The sequence below is a fragment of the Nesoenas mayeri genome (assembly GCF_963082525.1).
Source record: "Nesoenas mayeri genome assembly, chromosome: 9".
NCBI classification, from domain to species: domain Eukaryota; kingdom Metazoa; phylum Chordata; class Aves; order Columbiformes; family Columbidae; genus Nesoenas; species Nesoenas mayeri.
Window position 1 is genome coordinate 19780030 of NC_137557.1, and position 14715 is coordinate 19794744.

Consider the following 14715-nt stretch of genomic DNA (forward strand, 5'->3'; position numbering starts at 1 on the left):
TAATTCTAATTGGACTGTAAGTGCTATACAACAGATTTAGTCATCCTTAACTTACAGTGTATGCTGTAAAATCAGTGGCACTGTAGTAGCTGTGGACCTCCCATAGGTTTAGGGAGGTCACATATTGGGCCCAAGTTGGAAAGTGTGTACTTGGGTGCTGTGCAGCTATAATTGGAATCACAGCATCATGAATAACACCATTCAGAAACAAACATCTGCTTAAGACTGTCATTTCAATCTGTTTTGGAAAAGACCTTTCCATACCCACTGCCTCTTCCCTGCATTGTCTGCAGCAGCTGGCATGGCAGTCCCTTCAAGCCCCCAGCTATTAATTTATTTTGTGCTATTCTGTCACAACCATTATGAAATTCAAAAGGAATCACAGTGGTATTCAATTTTTTATTCTCTCCCACCCCTGATAAGTTAATATCCTACAGGAAGAAGAGAAGATGGAGACATTCTGCAGAACTACTTGTATTGCAAAGGACAAACTAAACAGGACTACAGACTTGTAATCAGCTTCAAGGTTATCTCAAGGCTTAAAAAGGGTAGAAATGTTTGTTCACTTAAGTTCCAGACAATCACCATCTCTTTCTGAACCCAAGGGTATCAGGCCTCTAAGAGAACTTCAGTAGTGTACTCCAATCCCTTTTGGTTTAGACTAGCAATAGGAAACTTTTGCTTTAGTCCACTTCTGAATCTACAACAAGTCCTTTCAGTACATACCATTGGCAAAACATATGCAGCTTGTATTAATCTGTGAACGAACATCCATGCACATTGATGTACAGAAATGAGCCATAGTTTCTTGAAGTTTACATTCCCTGTATTAGGCCCAATCTTAGTAATGCAGCCAGGATTACATCTGTCTGTTTACTTACGATGATTGCAGTTTGTGGAATTGTTCCTAAGAGTCATGAAAGCTTAGTGCTTCCCCTGGCTGCTGCCCAAACTATTGTCCGAGACCTCTATTGCTTAAATATGTAGGACAGAACTTTGGGTTGACATGAAGAAGTTTGGGGCTTGATCTAAAATTATATGGGTGCAAGTTCTCATCTATTTTTATATTTCCTGACATACCTGAAACCCCATGAACCTTAAAGAAATTAACCTACTTTTGAATGAAAGTATAAGAAAGACTTAACATATTAAAACACTATGAATACAGGAAGCTAAAAGTGGAAGTATCAAAAAATAAGTCCTCTTACTAAAAAGAAATCAACTTAGACACCCTGGCTATTTTACCTGAAGAAGAAAGCATGTGCATTTTTTCAGAGCTCTCTTTATCCTGCCAACCACAACTCAGCAATGCTTATAACAGAATAAAGTAACTGGTCCCATAACACAGGTAACAGTTGCACTCCAGGTTACAGCCTATAGCACAGCACTCTGCAGGAGCACGTTGTGTAAGGAACCAGCCATAGAAGCAATGTCAGTCAGGCTCCTTGGAGTGTTTTCCTTAACAAGTCATGGAGAGAGAAAAGACCTGCTGAATGTGAGGGGGAAGTGTGCATAGACCAAACCCAGGCTCAGCTGTGCTCAAAACTAATTGCCAATAATGAACCTGGTTCAGGAAACCTTGGAGGCTACGAGGCAGACACTATCCCAGCCATGGCAAGGCAGCTGATACCGAAGTGCCTCTTCAAGGTTTACTTGTGCTGTTTGTCTCCCCCCTCTTGACTGTTACTGCCTGCAGAGGGATCCTGGTATGCCCAACAGCACAAGGGTTGTCCAAGTTAGTTCTCCTGCAGAGTGATGGCAGTAATTAGCAGAGACACTAGGCAATGGCCTTCTCCTCAGCAATGCAGTTGTTACAGTGTCTCAGGCAACTGTTCTACAGACAAGGAAGACCACCTGAAAAGCTAACAATCCATTACTTCCATCTGGAGAAGAGTGATTCAGGATAAAGAGGGAGGTGGAACAACAAACACTGGCCTTCCTTGCCACTGGTCATTCACATTTCTGGGAGAATAAAAACTGAGGAGTGCTGCTGCTTCCTAGCAGTTTGTTTATACATTCTCAAGAACAACTTCCCCTGGATGGTGTGAGAGACAGGTATAGGACTCCATCTAAGAAAATATACTACCATCTGCAGGCAAGTTTGAAAACAAAAAAATCCTCAAGCATGGCAGGCTGCTTGCCAAGGAGTTTCTGCTGAGCTCTGTGTTTGTCCAGGGAATGTTTAGAAGCCAGTGTTGCATATATACTAATGCAGGGCTCCTGTAAATCTGCTATTTGGACCAGATTTTAGACCACCCCAAAAATCCATTTGTTCTATAGTGCTTACAGTAACAGTCTATTCATAAAGCTAGTGACTGCTTCCATGTTACATTGGTGCTCATGCTGATCCTTATCAGTACAAATCCTTGTAACTTCAAACATTAAAACAGAATTCAAGAGCAACACATGCCATCTCCAACCACTTAACTAAACAGTGCCTTTAAACTCTCCTTAGGACAGTTAAGAATCAGTTATTAAGATGTCACTACTGAAAAGTAACTATTGCATTTCTTAAAGTTTAACAGTAAACAACATTGCCAATATGTTATTGCACACAATAAAGGTTTTTGGAACTACAAAGACAAAGAATGGGTAATCTAGAAGACCCAGAATAATGATCCCAGAGCCATTCCAGTTGCTGCTCCAGCAAGCATGCCCAATGCAAGATCTCCATCGCTGTCACGGTAACGCTCTCGAATGATGACATGGTTCGCAGGGGGCTGGCCATAAGGTCCTAGGTAATAAAATATTGTTAAGCTGGGGCAGAAGAAATGTGTATCTTAATACCGTACACTGCGATTTCAAAATGTGCCCATTCTTTCACCCTTGTTGAACACTAAGATGATGTCAGCTACAAAGGCAGAATGCATCTCTGCTTTGGATTCAGCCTCCACATTTATTAAATAAATCCACAGGCCTAGCAACTCTTTTAACCTTGTAATAATTTAATATCTGGGAGAACAGCTCATCAAAATGTAAAGTTGAACATTGTTCTGCATTTATATTAGCAAAGAACCTATTAATTACTTGTATAATTCTATCAAACAGTTAGTGGATTTAATCCAAGAAATGGGTCTAAAAATAGATTCAACCTTGAAGTTAAGGCAAATAAAGTCTTTGGCAGCTCTTAAGCCAGGGGTTTGTCAGAAACTATGTATCAGTTATTTACAATTACTGCCTTCACATCCTGGACTGATCTGTTGTGTGGTGACAGTTATATTTCTTTTGAGATGAAGACTGGTCTAGTAGGAAGTAACTGACATAAAGCTCAAGAAACCACCAATTGTACAAGATCCACCAGTGTTGTTTTGTGACTTAGCTCCTACCTGCAAAGCAAACATAAAAGTATAGCTTTCCCTTTCAGACATTTCAGGAAGATTAAGTTTTCTTGAAAATATTGCAATGTTTTTTTGTAGCAGATACTGAAGTAATCCTACTAATACAACTGGAAAAGGCTCTCACTGACTCTCAATGATGCATGACAGGAAAGTTCAGGAGAAGGATTATGTGAATTCAAAGAATAAGCAATGAAGCAAAATATACAGGGCTTACGGTAGGGGTGGACTTGACCCCTAAGATTTGGTTGCAGTAAACCCAGTGAAGGAAAACATAGAGGCTTGGTTACTATGCCCAACCTGTAACACAGTGGATTTGCAAACTGTTTAGGAGAGTTACTGTCTAATGCTGCATTTTTATCACACAGGTTTCTGAGGCTTGATTTCTAAGGCCTACTGGTAGTTTTTAAAAACGGCTCTTGGGACTTTGAACAAGCTGCTGTTTTTCAGCTCTAGAGAACCAACAGAACCCACTTTCCTCTGTGTTTGGATAGATATGATCTCTATCTTAGGTCCTCTTTAACTTGGATGAGGAAAGCTTTAAAAGCTTTAGGCTGAGACACCTCCATTGTAACAAAAAATTGAAAAATCAAATGGAAAAAAAAATCTCCCTCAAAACTGAAAAAAATTCAGATAATGAATAATTAGTAAGTTAAATCTTCTGATTTATATTACCCATACTACTCTAAAGCCACTCTTTTATTGGGATTGAAAGCTATACAAACCTGAACAGAGTAATATAAGACTTCACAAGGCTGAACATACTGCCTTACGGCAATTTGAGCACGTGGGGTAGGAACCAGTTACTACCATGCTTTGGGAGTGGATTTACCTTTGAAACCTGCATTTAATTCTGAGGCCATAGCTGAATATCAGCATTGAAATATTTAACCTAGGTGTATGAGCAACAGATGAATTAAAAGCTCCATTGATGCCCAATATGGAGTACTGAATCAATCTTGCTCTGGCCCTTCTTTCTTTAGAAAACACGCTTACTGTAGTTAAAGAGTTCTGTGTGCTTCAGAAAGAGTTTATGAAGTAATTTAAATATGTTGGCATCACACTGGAAGGTGAAATAACACAAATTTCACTGCATTCATTTTGTTGTGAAAGGGTAAGGGGACTTGGTTCCAGTTACAGGTCAGGTTTCTTTCTGTCACTCTGTTGCACAGGAGTGGTGGGTGGTAAACAGAAATGATTAATAGAATTAAATTCAGAAAGATTGACTCAAATAGCTTCTATAGGATGGTGAAAGATATGTTTGATGCCAATTACCTTGGTATGGATACTGATAGGGAACAGCATAAGCTTGTCCATTGGAGGCGTAGAAGACTTGAGGCCTAGCAGGGGGACATGCACCATTGTACTGATCATAGCCATAGCCATAAACCTGGTGAAATGAAAAATGTCTGTCACAAAAATATTCTTTGCTGTGTATCCAATTATACATTTTGGTCAATTCTCCCTCATTTCCAGTGCAGCCAAAGTTTCACAAAAATATCCAGTCTGTACTGATATAGTCTACTACCTGGAAAGGATTTACAACAGCTGCTTGAAAGAAGTTCTCCTCAGCACCTTCCTAGATGGTGAATGGCAGAATCAGGGCCTGGCTCATCAGGCAGAGCCACAGCAGCCCTCCCAGCCTCTCCTCTCTGCCCTCATGCCAACAGCAGCTCTCTGGACAGCTTGGAAGTGTCAGATAGGCAGAAGCTGATCCCGAGAAACTCCACCTAACTTACCACTAGCACACTGCAAGTAAACGTCACATTCAGGACAAACACTCTGTAGCCATGTGTTTTGGAAGGAATTTTGTTCTCCAGAAGAGGAGGCATACTGCCCCCAGTACCACATTTAGTTCTTAACAGCTGTTTCTAACAGCGAGGGGCTGGAGCACAGCACCTATAGTGCAACAAGTAATAATACCCTAAACTATCCCTTTGTGTATCACTCCACGTGAGTCAAAACGTCCAGAAATCCCCGAGGCATACTGGTTCTGCCACAATGCTGCTCCTTCTCCCCTGCAAAAGAAGCGTGCATCCAGCAGCTACAGTTATTGTGTTGCTATGACAGTGATATACAACAAAATCCTTATGTGTAAGAAGTGACAGCTCCAGTCATTAAATTCTATTTTTAAAACCCCTGATTTTATATCCTTCCAGTGCTTACACAATGTGAAAGTGTAGTCACATCTGCTATGTTAAAAGCTGCATGGCCAATATTTTTCAAGATTAACCAAATAACTTCTGCCCTGTCTTTAAGAGGCTTTCTTTTCCAGGTTCACTGAGCAGACATCCCTTTATTTACCTTCAAACCAAATTTGCCTCATCTCTTTCAATGGAAATCCATATCTCAAATAGGAGTGAATAGATTGTGCCTTACTCTCCTTTTGTACAAACCTTAAAGCTGGACCTAACTGTGAAACACAGCGCTTCGGGAGCACAGTCTGGCTACTAGAAGAATGGCCACTTCTGCTACCTCACTTACTTTAATGCTTCCTGACTGCAGTTCTTACCTCAGGTGATGGTGTGGCATAAGCTGTATATGGTGGTGGTGCTGAGGAAATGGCTGTCTCATCATATATCACATCAGATCCCATGTAGCCCTAAACACCATGGAAAGGGAGCAGTTATCAACTTTTCCTACAGACAGTTCGAGCAGTGCAAGGATTAAAACTTAATGATGCCAAAGAAACACTAACCTTTAGACATGATGTATGTTAAGAAAGCAGTGAGTGTCTCATAAAACACTGCAAAAAGAAACTGTGGAGAAAGGCCTGGGAGAATATAAATGCCTGGTCAACCACAGGAAGGAGTCATAAAATTTCTTACCTGTTTGTGCGCACACACACATACGTAGGTGTATATGCAAGTACACCAACTCCTTCCATCATTTCATAGTCTCAGTTTTAGAAATTACCCTCTATTTCCAGATAAAAAGGTCTTCACAACTAAGCTAGCTGCCTCGTGGCATGCTAGAGTGGTATCACCAAGTTCTGCAAGAGCAGGTAAAGGAGACAAATGCAGTAGCCCAAAGTGGCACCTGAACATTTCAGCAGAATGCTGTCACAATTCTTAGCCACCTCTCGCTTCTGGCTGTAAGGAGACTTAAGAAAAATACAAGAAAAGAGGTTTAACTATGAGGATTTGGGGGGCTTGGTTGTTTTTAGGGAATTAGTTTGCAAATGCCACCTGTAATTCTCATCCTTTTTGAAGGCAGCCACAAGGCAAAGGTGATAACTTACTTGCATCCGTCTACAAGGAGCTCTCAAAGATAATTATGATTTGTTACAGTAGGCTTGTGTTCTTGGCCTCAATATCAGAAATCTACCGAGATGCTCTTAGTGCCCTATCACAAGAAAAAATCTCCCTTTTTAAAATTTACAAGTCAACATTTTAATAGCTCAATAGAGAGAGAATGTTCCTATTGTTTCTTGTACCTGGACTGGCGAAAGACTTTTGAGGGCATACTATGGCCATATCCCAGGTCAAGCTTGTGATGGAGATTCTAAGGATTGCTTGAAATGCACTGTTGAAGGCACTAAATGAAGAGGCAGCTACTTCCACCACCTGATAAAAAGTCCAGCAAATCCTCACATCTCAGCAGTAAGTGTATTTGGCTGTGTTACAGGGAACTCTGTACAGACATATGAGACAAAATGCAAATGGCTGTAAGGGACATAGTACTCAAAGCGAGAGTGGTCACCCTGCTATTCCAGTAACATTATGAGGCACTGCTGGATGCTCCATGTTTTTGAAAGCTGTATCAGGCACCTACAGATGGAATAAAACCCAGTTACTCAGTTAGTTCAAGTCCTTGTTGGAGACCACTAGTAGGTCTGGAAAGTGCTAATTTATTATACTGTTTGTGCAGAGAGCTACTTGCCCTGCTCTCAGTAGCAGAGGTCTGCCTTGGATGACAAAGCTGATGCACTGGTAAGTTCTGTATGCCATCTAGCACGGCTGGCAGCTGAGTGTCAGACACATGAAAAGCAGCAGCTCCTACCTCCTGAAACCAGGAGTCACTGTCTCACATATAAGCAAGATAAAGCCCCCCAAACTAGAGCAGACAGACCATGAGTGTTTTGTCCTCCGTCTGAGAACAGTTCCTTCACTTCTCATTTAACACCATGAAGCAGCATAGCATGGCTGCAGTCAGAGGCAATCATGTCCAGGGTAGTTTTGCTATGACAAGTGTTTGCTTTGGGTATCTACAGATCCAAGTTATATCATATGACAGATGCCTCAGTACAGTGGCAATGTTAATGTGACCCATCAAAAACTGAGATAAGCTTCTAGAAAAATCAGCATTTCCACATGAAATGGAAACATCTCAGGTTGGTTCAGTGTAGCCATCTAAGGAAAGCTAGTGCTGAAGGGTACTCTGGAAGGCAGTCTGGAGGAAAAACAAATTCAAAATACCCACAAGAGGATGTATTTGGTTCCCCTAAGATACAGTTCTCTAGAGAACTCCAGGACTTAGATTCCTGACCTTTTCACTCTCCACACCTAGCATGCAGAGGTAATACACTCCTCCTTGGCATGCCTGCACTCCCCTCCAAGCATCTCTTGCTCCTCCCCTAGTCTCTGCTGAGAAGCATCCCACAATGTAAAAGATGTACATTAACAAACAGCTTTGTTGCAATAAGCTGCTTCTACCACAGCACCTGGTAGGCACAAACACTAGGAGTGGAACATGCATTTTTATTGGTTGTAGAAGACATACTTTTTGCCCAGAGCCTCAGTGCCCACTTCCCTTACAGGCCAGCTTCCCAAATATTCACTTCCATCCAGAGAAATCATTCCATGAAATCATTCACTTCAACCCAGCATGCATTGCTTGGACTTAGCTGCAAGGATGATGTGCTGTTGATCCAGAGAATCACTCTTCTCCCCACCCACAAGCCTCTTACCATCATACTCATGACCCTGTTTTCTCTAGCAGAGAATGATGGAACATCATTTCAGAAGTAAACTGCTGGACTACACATAACAGTGATGTGTTGATTCTCTGTCAGTATAGGTAGTACACTTACTGTGTTTGTTCTGGCGTCCTGGAGAGCAATTTTCCATGCCCTGCCAAAAAAAAAAAAATATTGTTAGTGGAACACTGATAAAAATTGATGTAACTTTTTCTTTTTAGGACTATGAAAAAAACAAGGTTAGCAACCGGAAGTACTGCAGGAGCAGAGTTTAAGATATGGCATATGCCGAAGTCTAATGATACACTAAAATGAATGCACAAAGGTGTTACACCAAGATTAAGAAATAATTCCTTCCTTTGCAGAGCTGAAAGGGAATGAGAAGGAACACAAGAAGGAACAGGCGTGGTTCTGAAGGTCCTCACTGCAAGCACGACAACCAGGTAATGTGCAGCCATGCTCAGGATAAGGAAATAGGAGGAGATGCATGAGGGAAGTTGTATCTTCTGCCTGAACAGTTGCATCTGTGCTGACTAGAGAATGTGGGTCTTGACGCTATTACAGTTTGAACAGAAGGTGCATATAGTTCACACAGGCACTCCCATGCCATATGGCTGGGAGCATGCTCGATGCGTCACACTTATTGGCAAACACTGACGATAGAAGTTATCTAACTCTGCATAGCCAACCTCAGTTGAGAGTTCACAATAATGGAGTATTATTCCTTTTACTACTGATTAGGATGTCCTTGGGCTATGCATGGTCATGTACTACTTGAAGAATGGGAAAAGTGAAAAAAAATCTGTTCAGCAAATATTGCATTTACCATAATGATAAGACTCTCCTCCTCACTCTTCAGTGTTTTCAGTGACTTAACATGCAGTTAGTTTGCATGAGCTAGACAGCTTCTTATATGAGAGCCGTATTTTTTGTCACCGAAAGCCTGCTTTTACTTGCTTGAAAACTTTTGTAAAACATGTTTCTGAAAGTCTGAAGGGCAGAAAATAATTAGGGAGAGAGAGAAAAACAAAGATAAAGAGAGGAAGAGGCAGCAAAACAAATATACTCTGGCAGACTTACAGGCAGTCATCTGCACTCTCTGCACAGAGGTTGACTGTCTTCCCATCACGGCAAACAATCTGCAGTAGACAGTCTCTCTGCTTCCCCTCTGGAGGCTGAAAATCTGAGTCAGAAAAAAAGAGATGAGTTATGAAATATCTATAAGCAGAATTTCTTGATCACATTTACAAGGGAGCCAATTATGCAAAAGTCTGGACAAAATAAACTAGGGCCAGTTGTATCTGCTTTCCATGGCATCAGAACAAATTACAGAAAGAAATAACTTCTTCTCGCTCTTTAGAGTATCCTGAAAGTACGTACCTCTAAGCATCATTTCTAAGAAATGCAGGTGTCTTACAGCAGAATCTGTAATCTGTAACCAATCCACACTTAGCAATAAGTTCTCTCCAACACTTGGGTCATTCTCTTTTTTCAGCTTCAAGTGCAGTTATAACAAATGCTAGAAGTGAACTTAATGATACTCAAAAAAACCATGCCGAGGTTTCCTATTTCTAGTCCTGCCTCTCGCTCCAGCCAGCACTATAACTACAACAATGATGCTCTGTAATCAGATACACAAGTCTAGTGTGAACATCCCATTCCCGTGTGCATGCCTGCCACCTGCATATATGGGCACTGTCCTCACCGAGTTTCAAACGGAAGTACCGAACTCTAGCCTTATCTATCCCATGGTGATAACGCAACATGGTTATTTGTAAGGGAATTGGAGTAGTTGGTGGAGTTGAGGTTATTTGTGGTGAGCAGGGGCAGTGTTTTGGGGTTTTTTTTAACAATAATGAAGTCACATGTTTACACTCTACTGTTGTAATTGGTATGCTGGGCAGGCAGTGAAGTTGTAAAGAATCTCTGAATACACAAATCCTGAAGGTTTCATTATTACCTCGACATTCATTCCCCACTCTGAGGTTGATGCAATGGATTCGCATGTGGATTTTATCTTCTATATCATGGCGATTTTGATCATCATAGAATATTAAGCGGCCATCAGACCACAGGTCAAACCAGTTCTTCTTCCAGCGCCGTAAAATAGTACCTTAAAAATCAGACAGTCACTTTTAAGGGCACATATTGGGAAGTATTTATGTCCTAGAGTTAATAAAAAATAAACCAAGAAATCCTTTACAGTTGCCTCAGACATTCTGAGGTGCCAAGCAAAATCCTGCAGTTCAACATCCCCACTTCAGAACATTACAGAATTGGGTTCTATATTTTACCTAGTATTCAAAGTCACAACTGGGTTTATTTTAAGTGCATAACCTGGTGCTTTAGTTCTAACTTGCTGCAAGAACAAGCAGAGGGCATGAATAATTGAAGACATTAAGATATATCTGTTTCCCACCACTATACACAAAGGGTCACATGCAAATGCTGTCATAACAGGTCATTTTGTGAAGTGTCCTAAAGGTTAAACAACAAACAAACAAACAGCCCACAGAGCTAGAGAATTGTTTTAGAAAAGACCTGGGAATGACTAAGTTGCTCTCTTGTTTTTTGAAGTCAGACACAGTGGGGAGAAAAGGAGGTGAAATGCCCGTGACTTACTTTGCCGGAGCAGCCATCCGCTCTTCACAAATGCCATTGTTGCTTAATCTAGTGGACGGAGAGGAAGAAGAGGGGAGAAAAGCAGTTTTCAGTATTTCACAATAATACATTAGAAAGAGGCATCTCAATGTGTATTATCATATATTATAACTCTGTGTACCCAGCTAGTATTGCAGAGACAACGTACTTCTCAGCTGAAGATATTCAGTAAGGCACAACTAAACAAATGGAACAAATGTGCAATTGTAGCAATCCAACGTGACTATCAGAGAGCACTTTTAAGCTTAACTGAAAAACACAAGTTTACAGCTACCACCTTTGTAACATGAGCAAGAGACAGACTGGAGTGACTGCTTCCTGACTCACCGCCAGTTCCTTTCAAAGTTCTTCTCTTGACATATGTATGCTTCCTGTATTCTTCGCTCTCAAGTTACTAAGCACTCTGTTTCTGTACTTCCTCTTCTGTTCTTTATTTTTTCATTCACTGGCTCAAAGTCTAGCCAGAACAAAAGCTGAAACAGTTTAATCTTAAACAGGAAGGAGAAAGCTGGTTTTATGACTAGTATTTCTTCCAAATCATCACTAGCTCCCTCCAAGAAGAACTGAAATAAGTTAAGTCCATAAAGTGAGATTCTTATTTCTCCTCAACTTTTAAATGAAGCTTGAAATGGCATGGGAAGGACCCTGCATTAAATTCAAGTTATCAGACATGACATTAAGCACTCAGCCATTGCACTCTGGTTTATGAGCATCCTAAAGAAAAGAGATCAAGCACAGGATATGTTGGAGGATGATGTTTTATTTTATAGCATAATGGTGTTCTGCCTATTGTTCTAAAATGGACTAATAAAAACATAACTATCTGGATGTAATTGAGCTAGAAAAGCAAGAACAGAAGCATTTAAAGCCTCCCTTGAGAAGGCTGCCTTTTTTAGAAAATTATTTGTGGGGCTTGTAAGCCAATATGAGAGACACATACTTAAACCCACCAGATAACATTCTACTTGTAGCAGCATAAGAAAAGGGGAGGGGAAGCTGGCATAACAGATTTGATAGAGGAACTCCTCCCAGACAAGGAATGTGTCTAAAGCTTGGAGAGAGGGAGGAAGAGAGTTTTGTTATCTTCTAGTAAAATATAAAGTTAGTAAGGACCCACTTATTTTCTGATAGGTGTATATATGCTATCTATCAGGTGTTACTTGTAGCTATGTCCTCTTCCCAGAATTGGACAAATTCTGTAACACTGAAGACTATAGCCAGCAGGATTTCTTATTTAAGGAATGCCACATCCAGCCCAGGCTTGAGTGTGATGGTGAGAACCACCTGCAGGTAAAGTTGAAACTCCAAGATAAACATCTTAAACTTGACTTTTCGACCAGCTTGCTGGAAAAACAAATATTTAGCTGACAGCCCACTGAAAGGGAGTGTCAAACTCATATCCTGCTTTAATCATCGTCACCAGGTCCTGCTGTGAGGTCTAAGCATGCTGTTGACACCTGTCTACAGAGGGAGAGCTTCAGAAATAGACGCCAATTTATTCTTCCTATGTAACAAAGCAGTACCAGGGAGCTCATTCTCCCATCACCCCAGTATATGCTCCTCTCCTCCTAGATTCTCCTTTACAAGGAAATAGTCTTCTTGTTCTTCATTTTCGGAGGAAGGGGTCTCTCCAATTGTGCTTCTGTACCTTCCAGTTTGCCCACTAAGGTGAAATCACTGTATATTTCCAGGGGCTTTTTAATAGTCTAAAAGCCAATAAAGAACTTGCATGAACTTCAGTTCTGTTGCAAGTGCTAGATTAGGCCACTGAATGTTTGTTGCTCCCTTTAAACCTAATCTGTTACACAACAGCATAATTAGATTTAACTTAGACACATCAAGAGGAAGAAATGAAGAAGAAAACATTTCTCTTGACAAATTAAGCTTTGCCTGTCATTACAGAATGCCTCACAATCGAAGTCTCACAGCTATCTGGGGCTACAATAGCAAAAGAGGCTTCAACAGCTCTTCAGCACCTTGCATGTAATCCCAGATACAACAACTACATTTTCCCAGCATAGAATTTAAGTGCCCAAAACTTCAGCTCTGGAGAGAGAGCAAGGAACAGTCTGTTAGCACTGAAGTAGGAGGTGCAAAAACAATTACATATTCTTCTTTGGTCCTTTTTAAGCACACTCACTTGAAGTCCTATACAGTATTCACAATCAACCCACATTATCTTCAAAAGAGTAGTTATAGAGCTAGAAGGTAGCCTGGGAAGATGAGCTGCACTGAGTATTATTTGTTTGTGAAGCTAGCTCAGTGAAACCAACATGAAAAATGGGATTTAAGCAAAGATAGATCAATTTCTTTTATCACCAGTCTCAACAGAAGTTCCTTGGTGTCTGAAATCTAGAAGCAGCAGCACCCTAAACTGAACACAAGAGCAAATGCAGCAAAGGGGAGAGGCTACTGCTTCCGGCTCCTTGGAACAGCAGTTTTCCTTTCTTTGCACAGAACAGTCATGTGGAATATCCAACAGTCTATTCCAGATGACGTCTCATTCTCAAACCCAGTTGGTTGGTGGGAAAAGCAAACTTCAAAACAAATCAAATGTTTTTTCCTGCAGCTTGTGATTACTAGAGCAATTTAGATTAATGCCGTCAAAGTAGCAATGAACCCAGTTCTGCAGTCCATGTAGACAGAAGGGCCTTCGTGACACAGACCTAACTACAGAGCTGAGTCCCAGGCGACCAGCTGTGCCCACAGACACCTCATTCATATTGTATTCCCAGGACTTCAGGTACAGAACTCTACAAAGCTCACAAGAGTGTTCAAGTGTAACCCTATTTTCCTCCCTCCCCCTTAAAACAAAGCAAGTTTTTTATTGTTTTTATTATTGTTTATTGTTTTTATTTTCTGACTCTGCAACTAGCTATGTGCGGGCCTTTTTTTCCACGCAGCTGTGTGTATTTAATCCAATGCCTAGTTCTACTGAGAGATGTTGCTCTCGGTTCAAACCTGTCTATATGTAAGCGAGTCGGTGTCGGGCACAGGCGGTTTGTAGAAGCACCATCCCACCTTTTCCTCTCCCAGCGGGGACAGCTCCCCCGACAGCCCTGCCGGGGCCCAGCTGGCCCGGGCTCGCTCCCTCGCTGCTGCCGGCCGCGGCGTCAGCCCGCCTGCAGCCCCGCCTGGCCAAGGCAGAGCGGCGGCTTCGCTGCCCGCGCCCCCCCGCCGCCCGCACGCTCGTTCTCCGGCACCCCGCAGCGGGCCGGGCACGGCTGGCTCGCCCCGCAGAGTCCCCGAGCGCTGCCCTGAACGCTCCGTCTCACCGTCCGCGCACACGGCAGCCGTGAGCCAGCGCTCCGCCGGGGGGGGCCCCTTCCGGACCTGGCAGCTGCGGGCCCGCCGGGCCCGGCCTGCCCCGCGGCCCGCTTACCTGCGCTGACCGCCGGGCCTTGTAGGGCCGCCGCACAGAGCCGTGCCCCCACCCTCCCGGTCCCTCCGCCGTGCCCCGGCCGTGGAGGGCGCCGCCGCACCCACCTGCCGCTGTCCGGCCCCGCTCCCGCTTCCGGCCCGCTCCGCCGGAGGGCAGCGCCAGCCCGGCCTGACGTCAGCCCGCCGCGCCGCCCGCTGGCCGCACGGCCCGGGCTCCCCCCAGCACCGAGGCCGAGGCCTTGCGGGACGGGACGCGCCGCTTGCTGTGGAACCTCCGCGGCGTTTGGTGGGAACGTCCCTGTTCGGATCCGTGTGCGGGATGGTCACCTGGTTACAGTTAATGTCCTTCTCCTCCAAGACGTGTAGGTTCTCAGAATTTTAAATGCATCTCCTGCACAGGTTAGCACTTGGCTCAGTGTC

At 42.8% G+C, this 14715-nt stretch overlaps 1 protein-coding gene across 5 annotated transcripts; it reads right to left on the reverse strand.

Annotated features, from left to right (window-relative positions):
- Positions 1-268: 268 nt before the first annotated feature.
- PLEKHB2 (pleckstrin homology domain containing B2) lies at positions 269-14501 on the reverse strand. Of its 5 annotated transcripts, XM_080350083.1 has the most exons (9): positions 14401-14430; positions 11242-11371; positions 10876-10923; positions 10214-10366; positions 9334-9436; positions 8368-8407; positions 5848-5937; positions 4611-4725; positions 270-2734 (listed from the first exon to the last, which is right to left on the reverse strand). In XM_080350083.1, the coding sequence occupies exons 3-9, from the start codon at positions 10910-10912 to the stop codon at positions 2598-2600; spliced, it is 675 nt and encodes a 224-aa protein (XP_080206209.1). In that variant the 5' UTR covers positions 10913-10923; positions 11242-11371; positions 14401-14430; the 3' UTR covers positions 270-2597. The 5 variants fall into 5 exon arrangements, with proteins under 5 accessions (XP_080206210.1, XP_080206211.1, XP_080206209.1 ...); XM_080350084.1 differs by lacking the exons at positions 11242-11371; positions 14401-14430 and adding an exon at positions 14297-14325 and having other exon boundaries at positions 269-2734; XM_080350085.1 differs by lacking the exons at positions 11242-11371; positions 14401-14430 and adding an exon at positions 14190-14247 and having other exon boundaries at positions 269-2734.
- Between the last annotated feature and the right edge of the window lie 214 nt (positions 14502-14715).

What these genes read in the sequence shown, in the direction of transcription:
- PLEKHB2 (XM_080350084.1), bottom strand. Translation starts at nt 10,912, where the DNA reads ATGGCATTTGTGAAGAGCGGATGGCTGCTCCGGCAAA. An exon ending in GAGAGTGCAGATGACTGCCT is followed by an intron (nt 8,408 to 9,333) that starts GTAAGTCTGCCA and finishes TTTTTTTGGCAG; the next exon opens with GGCATGGAAAATTGCTCTCC. An exon ending in AGGACGCCAGAACAAACACA is followed by an intron (nt 5,938 to 8,367) that starts GTAAGTGTACTA and finishes CATGGTGTTTAG; the next exon opens with GGCTACATGGGATCTGATGT.